The following is a 15,943-nucleotide window of genomic DNA, read 5'->3' as shown; positions in this document are numbered from 1 at the left end:
AAAATAAGAAAATAAATGTTACTTGTCTGGAAAATTCCTGATTCGAGTATTTTTAGATATTTTGGCTGGAAACGACAGAAAATCTAAGTAAGAAAAGCATTTTTTGCAGTGTTTAAACCTGAAAACAAACACTGCAAAACAATTATTTTCCTACTTGATTTGTTGTCTTGTTTCCAGCCAAAATATCTAAAAATTCTTAAATCAAGAAGGATTTTCTAAATGGATACAAATAATGTCAAATATTAAGTGTAAAATTAAGTGCATCTTTGCTTGAAACAAGCAACATAATCTGCCAGTGGGGTAGGAAAAATAATCTTGTTTTCTTCTTGAAATAAGATTTTTTTTGCTTAGACTTGCTTTTTCTGAAAACAAGAATATCATTTTTACACATACAGAAAATCCTTCTTGATTTTAAGAATTTTTAGATATTTTGGTTGGAAAAAAAGACAAAAAATCTAAGTAAGAAAAGCATTTTTGCAGTGTTTTGGGTGAGCCATGCCTTTATTTGTTTATTTTCAGGTTTAACACTGCAACAAATGATTTTCTTACTTAGTATTTTTGTCTTGTTTCCAAAATATCTAAAAATATCTTAAATCAAGAAGGATTTTCTAGACAAGTAAAAATGATTTTCTTCTTTTCCGAAAAAACAAGTCAAAATTAAGTGCATTTTTGCTTGAAACAAATAAAATAATCTGCTAATAGGGTAAGAAAAATAATCTTGTTTTCAGTTTGAAATAAGATTATTTTTGCTTACCCCATTGCTTGTTTCAAGCAAAAAGTCACTTAATTTTCTTTTCTGAAAATAAGAAAATAAATGTTACTTGTCTGGAAAATTCCTGATTCGAGTATTTTTAGATATTTTGGCTGGAAACGACAGAAAATCTAAGTAAGAAAAGCATTTTTTGCAGTGTTTAAACCTGAAAACAAACACTGCAAAACAATTATTTTCCTACTTGACTTGTTGTCTTGTTTCCAGCCAAAATATCTAAAAATTCTTAAATCAAGAAGGATTTTCTAAATGGATACAAATAATGTCAAATATTAAGTGTAAAATTAAGTGCATCTTTGCTTGAAACAAGCAACATAATCTGCCAGTGGGGTAGGAAAAATAATCTTGTTTTCTGCTTGAAATAAGATTTTTTTGCTTAGACTTGCTTTTTCTGAAAACAAGAATATCATTTTTACACATACAGAAAATCCTTCTTGATTTTAAGAATTTTTAGATATTTTGGTTGGAAAAAAAGACAAAAAATCTAAGTAAGAAAAGCATTTTTGCAGTGTTTTGGGTGAGCCATGCCTTTATTTGTTTATTTTCAGGTTTAACACTGCAACAAATGCTTTTCTTACTTAGTATTTTTGTCTTGTTTCCAAAATATCTCAAAATATCTTAAATCAAGAAGGATTTTCTAAACGAGTAAAAATGATTTTCTTCTTTTCCGAAAAAACAAGTCAAAATTAAGTGCATTTTTGCTTGAAACAAATAAAATAATCTGCTAATAGGGTAAGAAAAATAATCTTGTTTTCAGTTTGAAATAAGATTATTTTTGCTTACCCCATTGCTTGTTTCAAGCAAAAAGTCACTTAATTTTTTTCTGAAAACAAGAAAATAATTGTTACTTGTCTGGAAAATTCCTGATTCGAGTATTTTTAGATATTTTGGCTGGAAACAACAGAAAATCTAAGTAAGAAAAGCATTTTTTTGCAGTGTTTAAACCTGAAAACAAACACTGCAAAACAATTTTTTTCCTACTTGATTTGTTGTCTTGTTTCCAGCCAAAATATCTAAAAATTCTTAAATCAAGAAGGATTTTCTAAATGGATACAAATAATGACAAAAATATTAAGGGTAAAATTAAGTGCATCTTTGCTTGAAACAAGCAACATAATCTGCCAGTGGGGTAGGAAAAATAATCTTGTTTTCTGCTTGAAATCAGATTTTTTTGCTTAGACTTGCTTTTTCTGAAAACAAGAATATCATTTTTACACATCCAGAAAATCCTTCTTGATTTTAAGAATTTTTAGATATTTTGGTTGGAAAAAAAGACAAAAAATCTAAGTAAGAAAAGCATTTTTGCAGTGTTTTGGGTGAGCCATGCCTTTATTTGTTTATTTTCAGGTTTAACACTGCAACAAATGATTTTCTTACTTAGTATTTTTGTCTTGTTTCCAAAATATCTCAAAATATCTTAAATCAAGAAGGATTTTCTAGACAAGTAAAAATGATTTTCTTCTTTTCCGAAAAAACAAGTCAAAATTAAGTGCATTTTTGCTTGAAACAAATAAAATAATCTGCTAATAGGGTAAGAAAAATAATCTTGTTTTCAGTTTGAAATAAGATTATTTTTGCTTACCCCATTGCTTGTTTCAAGCAAAAAGTCACTTAATTTTCTTTTCTGAAAATAAGAAAATAAATGTTACTTGTCTGGAAAATTCCTGATTCGAGTATTTTTAGATATTTTGGCTGGAAACGACAGAAAATCTAAGTAAGAAAAGCATTTTTTGCAGTGTTTAAACCTGAAAACAAACACTGCAAAACAATTATTTTCCTACTTGATTTGTTGTCTTGTTTCCAGCCAAAATATCTAAAAATTCTTAAATCAAGAAGGATTTTCTAAATGGATACAAATAATGTCAAATATTAAGTGTAAAATTAAGTGCATCTTTGCTTGAAACAAGCAACATAATCTGCCAGTGGGGTAGGAAAAATAATCTTGTTTTCTTCTTGAAATAAGATTTTTTTTGCTTAGACTTGCTTTTTCTGAAAACAAGAATATCATTTTTACACATACAGAAAATCCTTCTTGATTTTAAGAATTTTTAGATATTTTGGTTGGAAAAAAAGACAAAAAATCTAAGTAAGAAAAGCATTTTTGCAGTGTTTTGGGTGAGCCATGCCTTTATTTGTTTATTTTCAGGTTTAACACTGCAACAAATGATTTTCTTACTTAGTATTTTTGTCTTGTTTCCAAAATATCTAAAAATTCTTAAATCAAGAAGGATTTTCTAAACGAGTAAAAATGATTTTCTTCTTTTCCGAAAAAACAAGTCAAAATTAAGTGCATTTTTGCTTGAAACAAATAAAATAATCTGCTAATAGGGTAAGAAAAATAATCTTGTTTTCAGTTTGAAATAAGATTATTTTTGCTTACCCCATTGCTTGTTTCAAGCAAAAAGTCACTTAATTTTCTTTTCTGAAAATAAGAAAATAAATGTTACTTGTCTGGAAAATTCCTGATTCGAGTATTTTTAGATATTTTGGCTGGAAACGACAGAAAATCTAAGTAAGAAAAGCATTTTTTGCAGTGTTTAAACCTGAAAACAAACACTGCAAAACAATTATTTTCCTACTTGACTTGTTGTCTTGTTTCCAGCCAAAATATCTAAAAATTCTTAAATCAAGAAGGATTTTCTAAATGGATACAAATAATGTCAAATATTAAGTGTAAAATTAAGTGCATCTTTGCTTGAAACAAGCAACATAATCTGCCAGTGGGGTAGGAAAAATAATCTTGTTTTCTTCTTGAAATAAGATTTTTTTTGCTTAGACTTGCTTTTTCTGAAAACAAGAATATCATTTTTACACATACAGAAAATCCTTCTTGATTTTAAGAATTTTTAGATATTTTGGTTGGAAAAAAAGACAAAAAATCTAAGTAAGAAAAGCATTTTTGCAGTGTTTTGGGTGAGCCATGCCTTTATTTGTTTATTTTCAGGTTTAACACTGCAACAAATGCTTTTCTTACGTAGTATTTTTGTCTTGTTTCCAAAATATCTCAAAATATCTTAAATCAAGAAGGATTTTCTAAACGAGTAAAAATGATTTTCTTCTTTTCCGAAAAAACAAGTCAAAATTAAGTGCATTTTTGCTTGAAACAAATAAAATAATCTGCTAATAGGGTAAGAAAAATAATCTTGTTTTCAGTTTGAAATAAGATTATTTTTGCTTACCCCATTGCTTGTTTCAAGCAAAAAGTCACTTAATTTTTTTCTGAAAACAAGAAAATAATTGTTACTTGTCTGGAAAATTCCTGATTTGAGTATTTTTAGATATTTTGGCTGGAAACGACAGAAAATCTAAGTAAGAAAATAATTTTTTTTTCAGTAAATTTTTTTCTACTGTAAGAACAAAAAATATATAATGTAAGTCAAAGGCAACTGAAATGGATTGGTTCTCAATCATCTTAATAAACATACTACACAAACATAAATGAGCAGTATATAGAACAGTATTCTCACCCTCTTCTTATGGCAGGGGTCACAGCGCGTCCATGAGGACCATTCAGACGGAGAACAGTCCACAGGGGGTTTAGGTACGGCGGTCTTGTCTTCTGAACGACAAAGCACTACAGCACAGCTGGAAGCAGATTTATGCTGTTTGTGAACGCAATATATAAGGGAACTTATAATGATTTGCAGAACTCAGATTCAGGCCCTTAGAGTGGTGCAAGTAAAGGTTTTTAGATGGAAGACTTTAAGAAAGTCACACTTGACTTGAAAATATCAAACCTTGTGGCAGCTGATGCAGTAATAAAAACAAACTTCACTTTTCATAGATACTTTTTCATTTGCATTATGTTCTATAGTTGCTTTTATTGTTTTTAACCAATTTGTTTCAAGTTCTCATTATATTAACAATATTTTATATATTACATTGTTTCGTTTTCATTACATTAGCAATAAACATTGTGCAAAAAGTTAAAAGTTTAACAACCAAAGTGTTTGATCAAGTATTCAAGATATTATTTTTTACAATATATTATTGCTTCATATTTTGAAGCCTGCCATTTTGTGAAATATTTTGATTGAAAAGGATGTTAAATGAATGGCATTTGTATAATTGATGGCTTTAAAAATGCTACAGCATACTGATAAAAACCTTAAGGAGCAATACATGATGTATGTATACTGTATACTATACATATGGTTCAAAGATGAAAAAGGGTTTAAGCATAAAAAAACAATGTGTAACACTTTAAATTGATGTTTTTGCAAAAATAATACAATAATAATGATAAAAAAAAATCTGTTTAATTTAATTGCATTTTTGTTTTTCTGAGCAAAAAATAAACAGAAGACACCCACTAAAATGTAATTCATTGTAACAATCTTGTCAGGCATAAAAAAAATTGTGACATATTAAAAGACTAATTACTTTTGCCACCAATACTAATCAGCTGTAATTTTACATTTTTAAAATTTGCCACTAATCCTAGGTTTTGCCCATTTTGTCAGTAAGATTTTTTTACTCATTTAAAACAAAATTTAACATGCTCCCTTATTCTTTTATTTATTTTAATATGTACCTGGCATTTTGTGAAATATTTTGATTGAAATAAATGTTTGTGCTATATTATTTTAAAATGAATGGCATTTGCATTATTTATGTATCTTTAATTATGGGTTTAAAAATGCTACAGCATACTGATAAAAACCTTGAGGAGCAATACATGATATACTGTATATTATATATATATATATATATTATATATATATATATATATACACACACACACATATATATATATATATATGGGTCAAAGATGAATAAGGGTTTAAGCATAAAAACAATGTGTGTAATACTGCTTTAAAATGTTGTTTTTGAAAAAAAATGTTTAATTTAATTGCATTTTTGTTTTTGTTTTTCTGAGCAAAAAAAAAAAAAATCATTCATTCTTCCCCTAATTTACAGAAGACACCCACTAAAATGCAATTTAGTGTAACAATCTTGTAAGTCATATTTACAAAAAAAATTATGATATAATAAACGACCAATTACTTTTAATTAGCTGTAATTCTACATTTTTAAAATTTGCCACTATCCTAGGTTTTGCCCATTTGTCAGTAAGAATTGTTTTACTAATTTAAAATTATTATTCTTTTTATATTTTTAATATGCACAAGTCAGAATCACAAGTACAAGTTTGAATGTTTACATAAATATTGTGTCACACTGAATGACAATGTAGCATTATTTCAACCAGATTGGGACATTTTATTATATATTTATTACATATTTCTCCAAAAACCTATTTGAAACCTTAAAAGTAGACACTTTACTTACATTTAATGTATGTATGTATATATATGTATACACTGTCAGATAAAAAGGTACCGCAGAGGTACAATTTTGTACCTAGGGGAACAAAACATATAATGGTACCTTTAAAGGTACACAATAGGTCCTTAGGGTACAATTATGTACCCAAAACATGTTTTAAATGTTCAGTTAGAGGTACAAAATCATACCCTGATGTTACTTGTAGCCTAAAAAGTACAGTTTTGTACCTTTTTTTCTGAGAGTGTAGGGTGAGCACTGACAAATTGAAAAGTGTCGCATTCAAAACAGAACATTTATTTTAAACACTGGAAACCAACAAATGCACTGCATAAAGGTCATAAAACACTTACCATATAATGCAGAGACAAAGTATAGCCTCATTGTAAGCTGAATTTGCTCGTGGAAAACTGTGCATTATAATGTTAGGGAAATCTAGACCAGTAGACTGGATAACACAGTAATAGACCTTAAACCCTTAACCTGCCCGACAACCCCTCCCCTCATCTGTGACAACAGCCATATGCAGTACATTCACTTTTAGAAACAACCAACAAAAACAAAAACAAGGTTAGTTGTGGACAAATAAAATACTTGTATTAGAGAACATTTCATTTTTGATAATAGCCTTTTTTATTTTGGCAATAAAAACTACCAACCAAATATTTTGAGACATAAGTAGTTTAGTAACATTTTTTAAAACATAACATCTAATGTATTCTGGTATGTTTGTCTTTCATGAAGCCTAAAGGCATTCGGGTTTTTCCAGAATGTGTTATTTGGAGTCTTTATTTCTCGTAAGTGAGTCGCATCAAAGTGAACAGAAAATCAATGGAAAATGTTTGTTTTGAGTTGCATTCAATGTAACCATTGGACTCTCAGTTAAACATTAATAGTCTTATTTCTATTTACTGACTTGAGTAATGACTTTTTTTTTAAATTTGCATATTTATATTTTTATTTATTTTTTATGATTGGTTACATACCTTACATCTCATATGCAATACTTAATGAACCACTTAATCTTTCTTACCAAATGCATTAAGTGTTTTTTGCCATTTTAATTCATGTTTCAAAATGTAAATTAAATAAAAATATGGAGTTTATGGTGTTATCAAATCTCAAACTCTTTAATATGTACAACTCTGCAGTAGTCCAGTATGTTAGGATATTGCAGCATGTTTCTGAATGAATGCATTTTGTCAAATAAAGTGACCTTTAAATTGTGACCGGTAAATTTCTCTTAGGGACCCTGTTAACCAGAACTCAGCTAATTCCACTGCAAATATCTAGCAGTTTTATACTTCAACCACAAGAGGGCCAAAAGTTGCATAGTGTAGCTTTAACTGTGTAACTACATAGAAATAAAATAGAAATTAGTTTGCATACAAAACCATCAAAATTGTATACAGCAGAAGAAAAATGCCTCATTATTTTAGTAAAAAGAAGTAAAAAGACTTCACTCCTTTTTTCTCAGACAGTGAATGCAATTTATTAAGCATGTGATGAATAAGTGCCATCTCTACTTATGACTGAACATGAATGTAATTTTGTTGCCGTAACAAGTAACCTTTGCAACAGAAAAAATGTCCTATGTTGTAAAAAAAAAAAAAAAAAAAAAAAAAAAAACACTTAAAATGATGACAGGATATTCAATCCTAAAGCATATATGGCAGAATCTATTATGTTCGATGCAAATAATACCTTATTCTTAATAAAATGCTTTATTTCAGTTGATTTGCTGTTAGTCGTCTGGATTTCTCATTGATTTCTCTTTCTTTTTTTACTTGATAAATAAGGCAAAATTAAAATTCTGATTATTACAGAATAGGAAATAATAAAAAACGGCACTTTAACTTTTTTAAAATTATAATCACTTGAGAAAATTACTTCAATAAAAAACAAACAAGCAAACAAACAAAAAAAAAACAGACATTTTTGTAAGAAAATTAACAAAGTGTCATTTTGAACTGCTTTTTTTTACAACACTGCTTCATCTCAGTGAACATTGTAGCCCTTGATATGGACCTTCTATTTTGAGAGTTTCACAGAGGATGCAAAATAATGCCAGTAAAACAAACATCAACCCTGAAACGATATGCATGTATACAGTTTACAGTATTGCTTATGAACCACACTGAGCTTGCAACACTGTAAAGCAGATATTATAATAAAAGCTCCAGAGCAGAGACTTAAAAGTCAACAAATACAATTTTGCCAGTTAAAAACATAACATTGACAGTATCATAATACACACATCATTTGAAAATTATTTAAAATGTTATTTTTTTTAATAATCATCATATGTCATTTTACAAAATCTAAAAGTGGGTTGCTTTTCAAAAAATGAATAAAAAGCCATGCAGATGGTCATTGAAAGTCTTCCTTTCTTTAAGAAAAGGCTCATCACAATGTCAACATTCAGTACAATTTCTTCCAAGAGAAAAAAAAGCAACATAATTCCAACCAATGTTTTTGGCTTCTCCAAATGTAGAAAGCAACCACACAGTTTCACAGCATTAGAAATGTCAAATCTTCGTATTCATCAAATGTCCATCACCGTTTAACTTTAATTTCACTGTCCCAATTTCTCATATTGTGACAGTTTAGTATTATCTTCCAGAAAAAATATTTAATTTTTTTAAGTAGTTTATATAGTGGCTACTGGTAGACAGCCATTGCAAACTAAAGGTGCACTTCATTTATTAAAATAGATTTTACTTTCTCTGTTATTATTCATTAGAGCTTGTGAAATGTCCCACAGAGCTCAGCACAGCGATTAGTCCCATCTGTATTATGGTGATTTCTGGATTCTCTCAGTGCTCTTCTGTATGTTGAGACTGATTCTTCCTAAGAATTAAAGAAGTAGAGGTGAGAAATACTGCATTTTATGGACATGAGAGACAAAAGTGTGACATTTCACTGATTCTTGAAAATTTGGCAAAAACATGTCCCAACAAGAAAAGTGCTCATTCTGTTGGAAATGAAGAACATTTTCATAAATCAAAAGAATCAAGATTATAATCAGAGGGTCAGTTGCACATATGTAAGGTTCTTTTATAGTTTTCTTTTAATTTTGTATTAATTTAATTATCAAATCTGGCCCATTGCCTAAAAAATCACTTGTCCTCAGATAGGAGATAATCATTTCAGCTTGATTAAAAAAGCAAAAAGTAATCATTTAATTGAATAATAATTTTACTATAAGAAAGAGTACATTGTAATATGTATCAAAAATTACAAACACTGTGTTTTGAATAATATTTACAATTATTTTTGGTTGCACAAAATGTGTCCCACATATTAGTCACCACCGTCAGATATTTATAAAAAGCAATAAAATCAGGCAACTACAAGGTCAACTGCATTCCTGAGGACCACATTATCAAATCTTCAGCTCTACTGCATGCTTCAAGATCAGCCAAGCTCCTGTAAATTTGCTATTTTCTCTTAAACTTGTTCATATTTTTGGACACTGCTACTGTGGCAACCATAACATGTCAACACCGTCTCTTTTGTATATATAATATTAGATTTGATAATGACATAAATGTATACTTTTTAAAAACAAGTCTGAAGTAGCTAGCAACAGAGTGGAAACAAGATGGCTAATGTGAACAACTAATGCATATCATGGGAAATAGTAGGTTTTTGTCACCACCGTCAGGTTTTCTGTCTGACGATGTTGAAATATTTGAAAAATATTTGATCACAGTGCTCAGGATTGTTATTTGTTGGACCAAATAGTTAAATAAAGTTGTTAAACAAGAAGCTGTTGACTTGAGTGGTATACATTTTGGAATTTTATGTTGTAATGAGGCCACTGTCACCACCGTCAGAGGGAGTTTTAATTTTTTTAAATAAATATGCATAGGGGCCTACAATATATTTTGTCAGTGCTGCTGAGTTATTAAAGTAATAGTCTCTTTTAATACAAAAATACATTTGTTAAATAAAAAACATTTTTTGTTTGATTTAAGCAAAAAGTAAACGTTGTAAAACGCTAAAAAGTAAAACGCCTATTTTATGAAAAAAATACAAAATGGGGAGGTGACACCAGTACATTGCTGAAAAGCTAAGACCTTGGTCTATAATAATATACATTCAGATGGTGTAATTAAACACATTTTTTTTTTGAAAATTAAAGCCTGTTTTATCCAAATTCCCAAGAATCACTGATTTGTCAAAATCCTTTTTAAATCTGCTAGTTTTTGTGTTTTCCCCCATTTTGCCAGTTTCAGTAAATTACTGTGTACTGAGTTGATTTTGTCAAAAGTTGTTAATTTATGCATAACCATATTAATATAATAAGCTCAGCATTAACCATTTTGTGATATCACAACTCAAAATGTTTCTGAAGACCTCGTTAACGGTAGGTCTTTGAAATCAAACAATGACTGCCATCACGGTCTTACCTGAGCGATGCCATTCTGCTACCTATTGTCAAGACTAAATATAAACAAGGTCAGATTACTGACTTTTCTCTTGCATGGAACACCTCAGCTCTGGGTGACAAGTGAAGCCAAACACAAAGTTGTATTGTGGTTGTGTTCAGATACTAAATCTGGCCTTTCGCCTTTGAGGTCAGCTCTTAGTGGTAATAGCCTTGTTTCAGATGTAAGAAAGAGAATATAAGTCGAAGGCCTGTCTGGAAAGGAGCAAGGAGCAAGCCCAATTCCCAATAGTGTTCTGATCTGCGGAGATGCTGATTTTGTTGTGCCTTGCACCAGCTCTGACCTCTCCATCCTACAGCTTAGACCAGGGTTCCTCAAATCTGAACCGGGAGGGCATCTAGGGTTCCTAGAAAATGAGATCCCTGGAGGGAGTTGTGGCCTAATGGTTAGAGATTTAGACATGACCCATAGGTTGTGGGTTCGAGTCTCAGGTCTGGCAGGGGGAGTGAATGATAAGCACTTTCTTCCACCTTTAATACCATGACTGAGGTGAGACCCTTGAGCAAGGCACCGAACCCCCGGGAGCTGCAGCAATGTGGTTACCCATTGGTCATGGTGTGTGTGTGTTCACTACTGTATGTGTGTGCACTTGGATGGGTTAAATGCAGAGCACAAATTCCGAGTATGGGCCACCGTACGTGGCCACACAACACATCCTTTACTTTTCCTGAAGACCTTGATGAGCTTGCTAATGTGTGTTTCATTAGGGTTGGACTCTACAGGGCATTGGCCCTCCAGGGCAGGATTTGATGAACCCTGACATAGACCTTGCTACAATGCCGTAACATAAGGGGGATAGGATTACTATGGAATCTTCACCTCTTGCTTAGATGGTTAAGACTGTACCTGGACTCCACCAAACATCTGTTAGCCATTCATAATGGCCTAGCAGCTCGATGATGCCTGCCATTGGTGGTTACTGGCAGAGCCACATGACATCAAGGAAACTATTAATCTGGCAGTCTTGGAGCAGTTCACCGCTCAGATTCTGGAAGGAATAGGACGAATGGCTGGAACCTTTATTATTTAGGGTGCAGAAGGTCCTGCAAGCCTCCAGTGGGGTTTTCCCTTTTGAGCTACTCTATGTACACTGACCATGAGCCCAACAGCTAACCGTGCAGTACCTACTGGCTTGAGACAACCTTAAGCGGGCCATCCTGCAGCGGGTCGACCACATCCCAAATGAGCTTTTCCAGTCAGTCAAGCTGGGAGAGAATTTTAGCCATTCATAATGGCCAAGCAGCTTGATGATGCCTGCCATTGGTGGTTACTGGCAGAGCAGTCTGGTAGTCGTGAAGCAGTTCACTGTTTGGCTTCTGAAAAGAATGGGATGAATGGATGTAACCTCTATTATGTAGGGTTCAGAAGGTCCTGCAAACCTTTAGAGGGTTTTCCCTGTTTGAGCTACTCTACGGACAGTGACCATAAGAGCTGTGCAACCTTCTTAGAGAAGTTTTGGAGGATGGACCTTTAATGGATGGAAAATAATTCTAGTATGATGTGTCTAGTGAGTATCAGCGACAACATAGAAACACTAGTGTGCCAAATATGTTGCTAGTGTGTATAGAATTAGTCTATAGATTACTTCCATAACATTCGTGATGCAAATGAGGCTTTGACTATCGAGAAGAAGTCTGCCATGGAGCTGCCATGGAGCAGTGTGGGATCGGCAGAAGTGTGCATTGAGGATGCATAGTGGCCCCAAAAAAGGGGGACCTTGTGAGCACCCTTCTGAAAGCTAAAAAGGGGACACCCTACGGTGTGATACCCTAACAGATATGCATATGTGGCGGCCATTGTAAGCCCACAAGAGTGCAAGTGCACATGAAGTGTGCCATTTGGGACAGAGACCTAGTCTTCAGGATTCACCACTTTCCATGGAATGGCCCGGACAATGGCTTCTTCGCTGCACTAGATTTTATCAGAGCTCAATTTTTTAGATCCGACACACTTAATTATCAGTCTTTTCACACTCCTTCTGGGGACACCTCAGGTACTCAGTCACCTACGGGGGCCCAGGGATGCTAGTGTCAGCATTTCATGCTACCATACCACTGATGTCTGTTTCTGAAGTATATTGTATTTTGGCAAAACTCCAGAAATCAGAAGGGAACCGAGGCACAGCTTTGGGATTATTCCAGGCTTCACTGAACATCTGTGAATTATCTTTAGCAACAGAAACAGAGAAGGAATCTTGGATCTGGGAAACCCCAGCTAACACTCCTTGTACTACTGCGACAGATGAAGTCTCAGCATGTGACATACAACATATGCTGTGATGTAGAATAGGTTCCAGTCCTGTTCCTGGGGGGCCAGTGTCCTGCAGAGTTTAGCTTCAACCTGCCGTGACACACTTAATGTATTTAGAAGTGTGTGTAATTAGGATTTAAGCTAAACTCTGCAAGATAGTGACCCTCCAGGAGCAGAATTGGAAACCCCTGACATACAATCTTGAAAAAGGAAGTGAGAAGTAGAGAAAACCAACCCAGAAGCCATCTCTCTTTGGACATCCAGCTGTGAAGAGTCTGGAAGGTTTATCTGAGCATCTGGTGGTATCTCATCAGTGCTGAGATTTTGAGCACAGGCCTCCTGTAAGACATGGAGAATAGGATTATTGGTGAAAAACTGAAACAGACTTCAGTAAAACGCAAATCATAGCTGTGCTAATAAACAGCTACAGTGTGACGAACAGCCATTACCAAAGCCTCTGGCACATTGACTAAGCTGTCTTTTGAAGTCAGGAGCGATGACTCTATGGAGTGGTCAGCTGCTGGGGACATGGTTTCCTGCTCTGGACCAGGAGTAGCACCTATGCAATGGAAATCAAATGAATGGGAATAATGCCAGTCACATGATAAACCTCAACATTTGGCCGTAGTGGTTTAACTCACAAGAATTAGTTGGGGATGGTGATATTGATGACCCTGAAGTCAACCTCAGCTGTGAAAGATCAAGCTCATCACTGCAGTCCATGTCCTGTTTACTTGTGCTGATATGAAGAGCTATTGCTTCCTCCTGAAGGTCCTTGTTTAGGGCGTCCTTAGATCCACTTTGCTGTAGGGTAGAATCTACAAAGTGCTGAGGGCTCATAATGTTTGACGAAGTCTCGGGAGGTTCACAGGATTGGGGGCGCATGGCAGCTATAGGGACCAGACCTTGAAGCACCGCGGCTGGAATTGGATGCGCCCCCATGCCAACTGTCTGGGCTGGTACAAACGCCCATTGCTGTTGGCCAGTGGCTGGAGAGTGAAAGAGGTTAGCCTGACCCCAGATCACAGGCTGGCCTCCAGGAAGCATCTGGGCCACCTGCAATGGTCCCTGAACCCCAAAAGCCATTGGAGCACCCTGGGTAGCAAACGACTGTTGGGTCCAGTGAGCAGCCTGGATAGCCCCCATGGTCATATAACCTAAGAAACAAAAACAACCCTTCAACCCAAAGAATACATTTTGTACACATATGCTAGCGATGTTGAACGCTTTGATGTTGTTATGCACTCTAGAAAACTTCACGCATGTCCAGTGTCTGCTCTATTTAACCCCTTAACGCCTACTGTCATAAATATGCGACAAACCGTTTGACTCAATCAACCAGTCGAGATAGCGTCTGCATTCCCCCAATGCCGGTTAGTGCATATTCGCTATGGACCTAGGAACCTTCGACAAGCACTTGTTTCTAGTGGGACCGGAAAGTGACAGACTTATTTCCTGTTTACGCACAAGGATTACTAAGGTCGCGAAATTATGGATATAAGTCGGGAAAGTTTGAACCTTATGGCCTACTGTCGCTAATATGATACAAAGCTAAATATTACAATAACTTCAAAAATACTTGTCACACATATTTGTGACCCTGGACCACAAAACCAGTCATAAGATTAAATTTGACAAAACTGAGATGTATTCGTCATCTGAAAGCTCAATAAATAAGCTTTCAATTAATGTATGGTTTGTTAGGAAACGGCAATATTTGGCCGAGATACAACTATTTGAAAATCTGGAATCTGAGGGTGCAAAAAATTCAAAATACTGAGAAAATCACCTTTAAAGTTGTCCAAATTAAGTTCTTAACAATGCATATTACTAATAAAAAATTACATTTTGATATATTTATAATAGGAATTTTACAAAAAATCTTCATGGAACATGATCTTTACTTAATTTACTAATGATTTTTGGCATAAAAGAAAAATCAATAATTTTGACCCATACAATGTATTTTTGGCTATTGCTACAAATATACCCCAGCGACTTAAGACTGGTTTTGTGGTCCAGGGTCACATTTCACCTCATTACGTCGAGTGTGTAAGCACACAATAAGCAGGTAAATATTTTTATCTTAGCACAACTTGCCTTATATAAATAAATAAGTTAAAAAAGGGTTTTGTTGTGCAAAAGTGAAATTGATAATCTCAACATTATTTACCATCTACTTAAAGGCAAAAACACACATAAAATATTTTTTTTATATACAGCTATTTAAATTCAGGTGTTAAGGGATTTAGAGCAGTAAGTTATGACCAATAGCAAATAGTTTTGAACTCTTTTAAACCAAAGCAGAGCTTTCTCATACTCTCTCACTCAAACACGCTTGTCAATGCGGCCAACTGTTGTTGTTCTTCTGTCTCTTTAGTTTTCTAATATGAAATAACAGCCTGGGACAGTGTTGCCACCTTGTGGAACAACTGATTACTGCAAGAAAGTCAGTGGTCATGGAGCAGTTCATCGCTCAGTTTCCAATAGGAATGGGACAAATGGCTGGAAGCCCTATTATTTAGGGTATGAATGGGCAATGCCGGTCTTGGAGTGCCACTGTCCTGCAGAGTTTAGCTCCAACCTTAATCAAACATGTCTAAACAAGCTAATCAAGGTCTTCAGAATTCCTAGAGCAACAGGAAGGTGAGGTTTTTTCAGGTTTGGAGCTAAACTCTGCAGGATGTTTTCACTGATTTAGGGTGCGGAAGGTCCTGCAAGCCTCCAGTGGGTTTTCTTTAGTTGGGCTACCAGCTGACACCGACCACAGGGGTTGCTCAACATCCTCACAGAGGCTTCTAACAGACGGAACAGAATTCTAGTATGACGTATCTGTGGGTGAATTTTAGTGACGACATAGTTGGAGTGTGTATGAAATTGGTCTGTCCTAAATAGCTCACAAGCACTTGTCAATGTGGCCATCTGTTGTTGTTGATCTGTCTCTTTAGTTTTGTACTATGAAATAACAGCCCGGGACAGTGTTGCCACCTTGTGGAACAACTGATTACTACAAAAAAAATTAAATGCGCATATGCGACCTGCGCATACAAAGTATGTACGGTTACAAAAATTGGGTGGTGCGCATACAATAAGCGCATACTATTCCAGTGACACTGTACACTGACCCTTGTGAACATGTAAAAACCTAAGTATACTTTGGGCTTTAGAGTAAGTTTGACTAATA

General features: G+C 34.0%; 1 protein-coding gene across 2 annotated transcripts in view; it reads right to left on the bottom strand.

Moving 5' to 3' along the window:
• LOC141343722 (complement component C8 beta chain-like) overlaps positions 1–15,943 on the bottom strand; it is a 70,862-nt gene that overhangs the window by 18,118 nt on the left and 36,801 nt on the right. Inside the window, exons 12-15 of one of the 2 annotated variants that reach the window (XM_073848356.1) lie at positions 13,401–13,916; positions 13,209–13,318; positions 12,995–13,098; positions 4,237–4,354 (exon numbers count right to left, since the gene is read on the bottom strand). In XM_073848356.1, coding sequence (XP_073704457.1) covers positions 4,237–4,354; positions 12,995–13,098; positions 13,209–13,318; positions 13,401–13,916 — 848 coding nt within the window. Of the gene's footprint in view, positions 1–4,236; positions 4,355–6,408; positions 6,549–12,994; positions 13,099–13,208; positions 13,319–13,400; positions 13,917–15,943 lie in introns of those variants that run through there. The other variant, XM_073848355.1, reaches the window with a different exon arrangement.

The sequence above is a fragment of the Garra rufa genome, chromosome 10, assembly GCF_049309525.1.
Source record: "Garra rufa chromosome 10, GarRuf1.0, whole genome shotgun sequence".
Classification (NCBI taxonomy): domain Eukaryota; kingdom Metazoa; phylum Chordata; class Actinopteri; order Cypriniformes; family Cyprinidae; genus Garra; species Garra rufa.
Note: the sequence above shows the minus strand (reverse complement) of the source record. Positions and strands in the feature narration are given on the sequence as shown.